Source organism: Lagopus leucura, unplaced genomic scaffold, assembly GCF_019238085.1.
Source record: "Lagopus leucura isolate 7727_CA_CO unplaced genomic scaffold, USGS_WTPT01 1-21_obj-0_obj, whole genome shotgun sequence".
Taxonomy (NCBI): domain Eukaryota; kingdom Metazoa; phylum Chordata; class Aves; order Galliformes; family Phasianidae; genus Lagopus; species Lagopus leucura.
The window spans coordinates 19,542-29,626 of record NW_024967424.1 but is presented as its reverse complement, the minus strand read 5'-3'; the positions used below and the strand labels follow the sequence as shown (position 1 = coordinate 29,626).

Genomic DNA, 10,085 nt, shown 5'->3' with positions numbered 1-10,085 from the left:
TGCCCTCGGCACCGTGGCACCCGTCCCTCCCGGCTGCCGGGCGACCGTGCCCGCAACCGGCCCTCTCCCCTCGGATCCCCCTGTCCCCGCGGCAGCACTCCGGCGGCTCCGTGCAGCAATCGCGGAGGCCCACGCGGAGCCCGACGCCTCGCGGGCGGCCATTTGGCACCCGGACACTACACGGCCGGCACGAGCCCGCAGCCCGCGCCCGGGGCCGGAGGAGCGCAGCCGGGCGAGCCCTCAGTCACCGCCTGGTGCGGCGTGCCGGCTGGGTGCCCCAGCTGGGTGTGTGGGTGAGCGGTGGGTGAGGGCGCGTGGCCGTCTCCTCCAGGTCAGAGCTCGCCAAGCGCAGCGCAGCACAGCAGCGGGGCCTCACTCTGCCCGACGGATGAACCAGATCTCGTTGCGCCGCTGAGGGATGCTGGGGTTTTCATAGACGGCCACGATGTAGGTTTCCTGCAGCACAGTGTCCGTGGAACCCAGGAGCTCCCAGAAGAGAGAGATCTCCCGCAGAATGGTCTCCTCGGTGGTCACCCCATAGAACACCCTGTGGCAAGGGGAGCAACGTCAGTGGTGGGGCGGCTCGCTGCCGGCACAGCCCCTGCCCACGGCGCCCCACGGTCACCTGGTTATCACCCGGAGAGGTGCCCTCTCGGTGATGTGGATTTCGGGGTCCATGGGGGCAGGAGGGTTTTGCTGGAACTCTCCTGGGATGTAGTAGGCAGTGAGCACCTCGCGCTCCAGCTCGGTCCCCTCCTTGGTCAGGTGGATTTCATTGAGCACCGGGACGGTCATGCCCAGATAGCAACCTGCCAGGAGGTGGTGGGCATGGTGAGGCAGCTGGGCTGGCAGCCCAGGCAACCCCTGCCCCGCTCCCCCCCACTGGCCCCTTCGGTCCTGCCTGCACACACCTACAGAGTTCTCCTTGCAGATGTAGCGCATGAGCTTCATGAAGCTCAGGGAGATGCTCTGCTCATACAGGGGCTCACCCTTGGTGACACAGGCCCACTTCCCAGCTGGGTACTGCCGCTCCTCGTAGGCCGCTTCCTCGCACTGAAACAGGCCACAGGACAAGGGCACATCAGCGGGAAGCGGGGAGACGGGCCCTGCTGACACAGGAGGCTGGAGAATGCGAGGGGAGCTGGTGTCACACACACGTCTCAGGCAGCGACACATAATGCCAGCAGGCAGAAGTCAGCAAAAGGGGCAGCACAGACATGGGACAGGGAGGGGGGAGGCTTGGAGGCTCCTGGCATGCACATGGAATGCAGCGCATCCTCAGCAGGGAGCGCAGGACTCTGCTCCACGCCGTCACTGTCCTGCCTATGCACAAGGATGTTCCTGATTCCAGGCACCCAAAGGCCTCCAGGAGGGCTGAGTGGATCCCGGGGCGCAGCACTGGAGCGCTGTGTGCGTGTGGGATGATAAGCAGCACGGGAGGAAGGAGGGGCTGAGTTGGTTGGAACAAAGTCCCTCTTGGATCCTTCTCCCATACCAAGGAGAGACGTGAAGACGAAGAGACATGAGCGCAGCTGGTGCAAAGGGAACAGACAGTGCTGCGGAATGGGTCACAAGCTCATGACAGATGCTCGCTTTTCTGGAGAAGCCCGACAAGAGACAAGGGAGACACCCTCCAGATGGAGCCATGCCTGCCAACATCCCACCAAGCAAAGCAGAGCAGCAGCATTTGCCAGATAGGGGAAGCCCGTGAAATACTGTCTAATTCTCATTGTGACAACATCCGAGAATCCAGCAGGGCACAGTGCCGGGTCCTCCCGCCATCTGGCCCTTACACTGACCCACCACCGCTCCAGAAGACAAGACCTGGGCAAGAGAAAGAGTGACGATGCCTCACTTGTACCCAGTGGTAACAGTTCCTTGCCATGTGGGGTGGGGATTCTGATGCTCAGTGCCGAGGTCAGCAAGGCTCTGCAGGTGGTGCAGTTATTTGAGTGCTTCCAAGAGGATGGCATGAAGCTCAAGAGGAGCCACCGAGCTCTACCACCCGCCCAAGCCTGGGGAATGTGTCCACAAGGGCCCACGGTTGAGTGCCCCTGCACTTGTGCCAGGAGGTGGCTCTCATCTCGCGCAGCCCCAGAGCTGAACTCCAAGAATCCTCTTCAAACAGTGGAGGTGCCATTGGCAACAAAAGGCCTTCAGGCACCGTGGAGTGCTGGGCTGCAATCTTGCCCACAATGGGGGAGGTACAGAAGAGCCCAGATTAAGCCCTGAGACCTAGAAGAGCAGGAAAGAGGGAGCATGGAGCAGCCCAGCTCAGAGCTGCACAACCCACATGCTGAGACGTGTTCCGCAGGCAGCACTGCTGGACCTCAGCCCAGAAGAAACTGGTTAAGCTCTCCTCATCTAGAGGACAACTGACAGATATCTTCTTGGTAGCGAGCCCAACCAAGCTTGAAGAGACACAAGAACCAGTCTGACGAGCGCTTCTTTGCAGTTATTTCTCAAAGCACCTTTTTGTGTAAGAGATTAGCGGAGGTGTGCAATTTAGCAAGAGCGGGAGATCTTCAGGCAGAAGCCACCAGGTTTGGAACAGCAGTTTTGACGCACAGGACACGCTCAGTCTGACAAACAGAACTGTAGAATCAGGGAACATCCCGAGCTGGAAGGGACCCCCGAGGATCACCGAGCCCAACCCCTGGCCCCACACAGCACCCCAGCCCCAGTGTCAGTGGTGTCCCAGCGCTCCCTGAGCTCCGGCATCGGGGCCGTGCCCACTGCCCTGGGCAGCCTGTGCCATGCCCACCGCCCTCTGGGGCACAGCCTTTCCCTCACCCCCACCTGCCCTCCCCTGACGCAGCTCCATGCCGTTCCCTCAGCCCTGTCGCTGTACAGACAGCAGAGCTCAGCGCTGCCCTCTGCTCCCTGGGAGAGCTGCAGCTGCCATCAGGCCTCCCCTCCGCTCCTCTGCTCTGCGCTGAGCAAACCCAGGGCCCTCAGTGCCCCTCAAGCAGACCCTTCCCCAGCCCTGCAGCCCTCCTGCGGACACTCTCGAGTAGTTTCACGTCTTTCTTACAGTGGCACCCAGAGCGCACGCAGTGCTGGAGCCGGAGCCGCAGGGCGCACTGCGGTCCCAGCCCTCCCTTCTCCCGCAGGCAGCGCAGCCTACACAGTGCAGACCGGCCCCGGTGCGGCGGCCCGGCCCGGCAGCTCCATGGCCGGGAGCGGGACGGTGCGAGCTCAGCGGGAGCGGAGAAGCGGGGCCTCACCTTGCCGTGCTGCGACAGGGCGACGTGGGGCACGGCCTCCCGCGTCTGTCTGTGCCGGTTCATCTGGACGATGGGGCCCGCCATGTCTGCAAGGCAAAACGCGGCGCGGGGGCGGCGGGCCGGGCGTGGAGGCGCGGAGGCACCCCCGGGCCGGGCCGCCCCCTAGCCGGGCTCCCCCGGCGCTCACCTCGGGGCAGGTTCACCCGGTGCGTGCTGGCCACGGCCTCCCAGTGCGCGAACAGCCGGCCCCGCTCCTCCTCGTCCTCCTCGTCCTCCCCCCCTTCCTCCTCGCCCTCCTCCTCCTCGTCGCCCAGCCTGTCCAGGTCTTCCAGCGTGATGCGCGCCATCGCCCTCCGCCCCGCTCCGGAAGGGAACGGCCCTCCGGGGCGTCACCGCGCTGTCATCGCCGCCGTCGTCATCGCTCCCCGCCCCCGACTCCCCCCCGCCCCAAGGAGCGCCCGGCGTCACGGGGAGGGTCGTGGCTTTATTTCATAAAATAACATACAGCAGCCGAGGGGAGCCAGGATCGCGGCGGGGCTGTGCCCCCTCCCCGCCTCGCCGCGCCCCCGGGTGGGCGATGCCGGGCGGTGCTGCGGTCCAGGCGCCCCCGGGTACGGCGGTCCGGGCGGCGGGGGTGCGCGGCGGTGCTCCGGGTGCGGCGCCGTGAGCCGGTGATGGCCCGCACCCCCCTACCCGCCCGGCCCCCGCTCGCTCGGGACAGGAGCACGCGTGCGGGCTGCGCTTCCCAAACTAGCTAGGGGCTCCCCCGGCCCGGGGTGGGGCGGCAAAGGGCGGCCCGAGAGCCCGCGGTGAGGAGAACGGAGCGGTGGAGGTGGGGAGGGGGCCGGGCGCTGCCCCACGCAGCGCAAAGCTGCGGCAAGCTGCCGCGGGCGCTCAGTTGGAAGCGAGCAGGGAGCTGTGCGAGGAGAGATCCATGCTGCTGGCGCTGAGGCCTCTGCTCTCTGCACGGAGCCCTTGGGTACCCTGAAAAACACGGCGTGTGTCAGCACGGGCCCCCAGCGCCAGGCCCCCCAGCTCCTGCTCCGCCGCTCACCTCGAACGAAGCATCGCTAGACTTGTGCAGGTAGTTTAGCGAGGCGGCTCGCTTCATGCTACGAGAAAGCAGAGAAGAGGGGTCGTCTGATGCCCGATCCCGCAGCGGCACCGCGGCCCGGCAGGACCCAGGCCGTAGCCCCTACCTGGTGTTCCTGGGCTCCAGGGGCCCGTTGCCCTGCAGCTTCTTGACCAACATCTCGCTGCTCCGCCGGATCACATCCCGGATTTTCCCCAGGGAGCTGCTGCGCTGGAGGGTACCGCTGCCGTCCTGGAGACGGAGACACAAGCCAGGGGGCGAGGACTGAGCAGCACAAAGAAAGCTCGAGTGTGCTGTGAACCAGGCCGCACCAGGCAGCCCTGGCCCTGTTCCGTCTCCTACGGCTCAGCTGGAAGCTATGAGGAGGTCCGAGCAGGTGCTGGTGGGAATCCCCACGCTGAGGGATACTTTTGGTTGGGCCAGGATGTGCTGCTGGGTCGCTTGCCTCAAAGATTCTCTTCCTAGTATGGAGACCAGGCCCAACTCCCCTCCTTCTCGCTCCACCAGTGCCATTCTCTCTCTCCATGCAGTGTTCATCCTGCTCCAGCTTGCTGGTTTCACAGCTACACTCGTGTCAGGCAGCACCACTCTGCGCACCACACTCACTCAGCCCACCTTGAAAGCCCCCCCAAGACTCTCTCAATTATCTCTGTAGTTGCTGAGCAGTGCAGGCAGCTCCACTCCACGGGGGATGCGCTCCTGTGTCTGTCTGCTGTTGGGGCCCCTTACGGGGCACTCAGCCCATGCCAGGCTCCAGCCCATCTGGATTTGCTCCACACATACAGAGCACATGCTGCCAGTATGAGGCCACCTTGTACCACCATCACCAAACTCTCCTGCATAGCCAGGAACCTCCTTACGGAGGGTTGCAACATCACTGCTGATGAGGGACTGCTTTTGCTCTTATGATGTGCTAACAGCAGTCTTCCTGGGTGCCAGTCCTATTGGCCTCAAGGGCTGCCTCTCCCGACACAAGGAGGCAGTGGAGATAAGGCACCACCAAAGCCCTCTGCTCTTTATGAGCAAGTGTGATACCCTAACATAGTCTCCATGAGCAGAATGCCCCCCGGCCTCGGCCAGCAGCAGCCAGAGCCCCAGGATTGTTTGTGCAGCTCTGCCTTACGGCCCCTCCTGCTCTTTCCCAGCTTTCCAGGAACCACCCTGGCACCAGGGAAACACTTCCCTGCTCTGGTTACCCAATGCTGATCCAGCCCTAGACCCCCCCCCTACCAGGTGAACAGGATGTTTCCTAACAGCAAACCTTTCTCCTGATTCTGGTCCCATCTGTTCCTGGATAAACCAAATGAGTCTCTTTGTGGTAATGAGCAAAGGGCTTCCAAACCAGGATCTGTGTGCTGTTGCAGCAAGGCACCCACGCACCAGGAATGCAGAAAGCACCATCAGCATTAGCAAGGCAAGCATTCAGCTCCTCCAGCAGGCATCCTAGGTGGGTTTTAGAAGAGCCGGCCATCAGCATGGCACTACCGAAGTAGGGGATGGGGAAGAAGCAAAAGAGCCCTGCCACCACTAGTCCCTGTGCTACCACCCTCCTGGCAGGGTACCGTCATGTCAAGCTCTGTTCTTTTTGCCAGGACACAGCAGCCAGAGGTAGAAAAGGGAGCACTGCTGGGGCAGTGGAGCAGGACCATGGTACAGAGGCAGCAAGAAGCTGCCCAGGACCCAAATAAGCTCTACAGTCAGGAGTGGTGAACAGAGCCACACTTGCCCAGCTACAGTGATGCAGGCTAACTGCAGCTCAATGCCAGAACCAAGTTCTGCTGCATGCTGGATTAAAAATAGCCTTCTTTCTCTCCCCACTCCCTCTTCTGCAGGTTATTTTTAACCCAGAACATGGAAGGCACTTGGTTTACTGCAGAGCACCCACCTCACTGCACCCACGAGGACGAGAGCACTCAAAGCACAAGCAGCAGCTTCAGCACTGAGTCACTCTCCCCTGCACACTCACGCCGTCTGCTTCATGGAGGCAAAGGACTCAGGCAGGATTTAAGAGCATGCAAAGCTCAGCACCAGAGGACACAGTGGGGTATTTTTCTGGCTAATGAAAACAGCAGTTGAGAAAGAACCAACCTCAGATGCTCCACGTCAGCCCTACAGTGTGACTGCAGAGCTATGGTTGGAAGCAACCCCAGTTTGAAGCAGGGAGCCGAGTCCTGCTCCGATGCTCAGCCCAGAAGAGATGCGCCCACACCGTCCACGCAGCAGCACATGCCCCTGCATACACACAGACACTGAGCACCCACACCTGATCCAGCAGCATTTTGCCCCCACCGCCCCAGGGCTGACCAATGCTGGCCTACAAAGCATGGAAAGAAGCACAGGGCAGCGGTTCAGGTCTGTCTCCCTTTAATCACAGGTACAGTTGTTACAGCACCAGGTCCATGGCAGGCAAAGCAGAGGCAGGTGGTGCTGAGGCCTGAACTCTGGGGACTCACCACGCTCCAACACCATGGAGCAGCAGTAGGAGAGAGGGGCAGGGAAGGCACGGCCCTAGAGCCCTAAGCCCCTAGATCTCCTTTCAGCAAGCACCAGTTCCCAGGAGAGCAGTATGCAAGTGCCCCAAGGCCTCTGCATCACCACAGGAAAGCCAGGCCCAGACAGACACAAGCACATTTATTATTACAGCCTACCAGATGACTAGCATGAGAGAAACTACCTACTTAAATAAATAAGGGAGGGGAGGGAATCCTGCGCTGGCCTGTGGGCTCTGTCCTGCTGCCTGCAGCCTCCCCAGGCTCACCTCTTATAGGAGGTAGGATGAAGGTCTGCATCTGAGGGCATGAGGCTCAAGGCCTTAGGAAACATCCCCTTCTTCAGCAGTGACTGACAGCACTCTGGTGGAGTCCCATCACAGGCACTGAGCCACCCTCACGAAGCCCAGGGCAGCACTGCCTCCCTGGGAGCAACAGAGTGACAATCCTGCCCTCTACATGAGGAAGGACAGCAAGTCACAACCCCAAGGACCACACTTCGTAAGCCACGTCCTGTGTTCAACAGCTCCTCCCTGAGCAACGTGGCCTGTTCTTCCCTGGAAAGCCTTACCTCCTGCACAAATCCCCCTTCAGCCAGCTCATCTCCCACTCATGCTTGGAACACCCTAAGCCCCAGCTCTTCCTTTCCTCACACCCTTCTCTGCACCTCCTTTTTCTCTCACCTGCTCTACTTCAAACCAGCCTGTTCTCCATCTCAGCCACTTCTAACTGATCACAGAAGAGTTCCGCTCTCCTCCCACCCTTCTTCCCTCTGCCTCCAAGAAACAGCATATAGCTTCACCCTCACCTCTTCTTCTCTCAGGGCACACAACCAACGACCCTGGAGCAACAGGCAGCCGATAACACCACCAAGCAAGAAACTCAGTATCAGTTCAGGAGTTGGCAACAATGCGCCCTTGCACATCCCTGTCTGATGCACAGCCCTTGGCTGTCACTCCCAATCCTAGCTCAGATGTGCAGTAGCTATGGGCCACCCTCCATCCCCATGCCCTGCAGAGATCCACGTGCTGGCCCTAAGCTGCAGAGCTCAGCAGGAGGAGGAGAGCAGGAGGGAGGCTGCCCTGTGCTGCAGGTAGAGCCCAACTCATTGGTGGTCAGCGCAGGTTCACTACAGGGCACTAACATCAGCTATGCCTACAGGGAAGAAAATAACTGGGCACACAACAGTCCTGCCAAGGCTGGGCCTCTGTGTCCCTAAACAGCCCTCCCATCTTCACACCTCCATCCTGGCCTCTGCAGAGATGGAGGGAACAAGCTATGAGGGTTCAGGATGCCTAATGATGGTGGAGTCAATACACCTGAAGACAATCCCCTGCAGGCTTGGTCCCCAGAGCTGTGCAAGGGCAGGCTGGGAGGTGAGGGCACACAAGGGGATGGTGGCCCACCACCCTGACCAGGGGGGAGCAGGCAGCTCCATGCAGATTCCTCCTGCTCTTGCTGGCCATGGGACTGGAACGAGGCCCCAGGCACTCCTCTGCAGGTGCTGTGGTGCCCTCACGCGCCGGGAGGGTTGGGGGACTGGCGTGGAGTCCTTGCCGAGGAAGGAGGGATGGTGTGGAGGATAAAGTTGGAAGATACAACACAAACATCCAGGTGATTGATTGCGGTGGAGGGGAAAGAGGGAGTCTCGGGAGGCATTTAAGCCTAGTGCACAGAAAGGAGAAAGACAAAGTTTACAAGCCCATGAGGTTGCAGGTAGTCCAGGGAGCTGGTGGGTCAGGTCCCAGGCTGCATGCAGTGACCATGAGCCACTTTTAGGTGGGGAGGGAGGGTAGTGAAGCTAAATTAGCAAGCTCATATTTTAACTGGGCCACAAATAGAGCTTCAGAATTTCTAGAGCTACCCTGGGCAGCAGGGTACAGTCATTGGTGTTCTTGGGGCATCCAGAGCTATTTCTGCAGCAGCTGATAGCTAAAGGGATGGCAACAGAGGTGGGCCTGGGCACTACAACCCAAGATCTCCACAGCGGTGCAAGGAACAACTGACTGTGACAGAAGGGGGAGCTGCCCCAGCCTTCTCCAGGGGGGAGCTGCAGGGTGCTGGCTGGGCAGAGGGAGCTGGCTGCGTGTGCAGCCAGCTAGGAAGAGCACCAAGCACCACATGACAGCAGCCATATCCCTAGGGTGCTGAGTTAGCCCCCCCAGGCCCCTTCCATACAGCTGACTGTGGGCAGCCCTGACAAGCCCCTTGGGAAAGAATCGTAGGTGCAGGGGATATCCCCATCTGCTGGGTCAAGGCTGCAGGAGAGGGTGACACTGTCTGCTTGCCTTCGGCTGATAGCTCAGAGGCCAGTAGCAAGGCCTATGCTGCACTGCAGAAAGCAATCAGCCAATGCCAACCACAGCCAGGAGGTGCTGCAGTCACCAACCAGGTCAGGGACTGGGTGATCCTAATCCAATGATGCAGCCCTCCTCCCTCCACTCTCCCCCCTCTACTAACAGGGAACATGAGGGCCAGGACTAAGACCCTTTTCACCCTTGAAGATGAATAGCTGAGACAAAGAACAGCCTTGCATCTGGAGGAGCTGCTGGGCCCCTTCAAAGCTCAGCTCCCCAGGCCCTCTCCAGCCATCTCCGGGGTACAATCCACAATCAAGAGAGCCAGGCTTTAGGTTTGGATGTTGAGGGGCTGTCATGGCAACAGGGAAGAGGAAGAAAGAAGGGGAACAGCTCATGCAGGTGAGGATGGCCACGTGGGGAAGGGTTAGTGACAGCAGATGTGAGGGGGAGTAGAGGATTCATGCTCAGTGCATCGCTTATGCCAGGCTGCAGCCAGCCCTAGATGCCAGCTACACTACACTCTCAGCCAGAGTCTGCAGGAAGAATGGGAAGCATTAACAGCTCCAGCAGCCCTCAAAGCCAAGCATCCACCAGCACCATGCTCACTTGCTGCCTCTTCTCCATCCTCCTCCTTGAAGAAACCACCTGTCCCAGACCTGGACCGCTACCTTCCTCCAAACTCAGTACTAGTGACCACAGTGCCCTTCAGTCTCAGGGCAAGAACAGTAAGCTTGGGTCACCCTGAATGAGCCTCAGCTAACAGCAGCCTCTTTTGACACCGCTGGTCAGCCCAGCCAGGCATCCCAAAAAAACCTGCCTTTTCCAGCCCCTGTTTGACCACAGCCCACAGGAGGGGCACGAGACCACAAGAGGACAGTAAAGGTGTTGGCTGTGGACTATTTCCTTACATTGCAGACACAGTCACAGCCCCACCAAACACACACACACACACACACACACACACACACACACACAC

General features: G+C 60.3%; 2 protein-coding genes across 6 annotated transcripts in view; both read right to left on the bottom strand.

Annotated features, from left to right (window-relative positions):
• Positions 1 to 221: 221 nt before the first annotated feature.
• LOC122193102 (heme-binding protein 1-like) lies at positions 222 to 3,580 on the bottom strand. Of its 2 annotated transcripts, none has more exons than XM_042893818.1 (5): positions 3,415 to 3,580; positions 3,228 to 3,313; positions 912 to 1,122; positions 626 to 809; positions 222 to 547 (listed from the first exon to the last, which is right to left on the bottom strand). In XM_042893818.1, exons 1-5 carry the CDS (start codon positions 3,572 to 3,574, stop codon positions 373 to 375), a joined length of 816 nt encoding a protein of 271 aa, XP_042749752.1. In that variant the 5' UTR covers positions 3,575 to 3,580; the 3' UTR covers positions 222 to 372. The 2 variants fall into 2 exon arrangements, with proteins under 2 accessions (XP_042749752.1, XP_042749754.1); XM_042893820.1 differs by having other exon boundaries at positions 912 to 1,053.
• A 345-nt stretch (positions 3,581 to 3,925) lies between these two features.
• The window catches only part of KLC4 (kinesin light chain 4), a 22,128-nt gene continuing 15,968 nt past the window's right edge, over positions 3,926 to 10,085 (bottom strand). For 2 of the 4 annotated variants that reach the window (XM_042893825.1, XM_042893826.1), the window contains exon 13: positions 6,668 to 8,474. In XM_042893825.1, coding sequence (XP_042749759.1) covers positions 8,469 to 8,474 — 6 coding nt within the window. In that variant the 3' untranslated portion in view covers positions 6,668 to 8,468. Of the gene's footprint in view, positions 4,212 to 4,281; positions 4,340 to 4,426; positions 4,552 to 6,667; positions 8,475 to 10,085 lie in introns of those variants that run through there. The other 2 variants (XM_042893824.1, XM_042893823.1) reach the window with 2 other exon arrangements.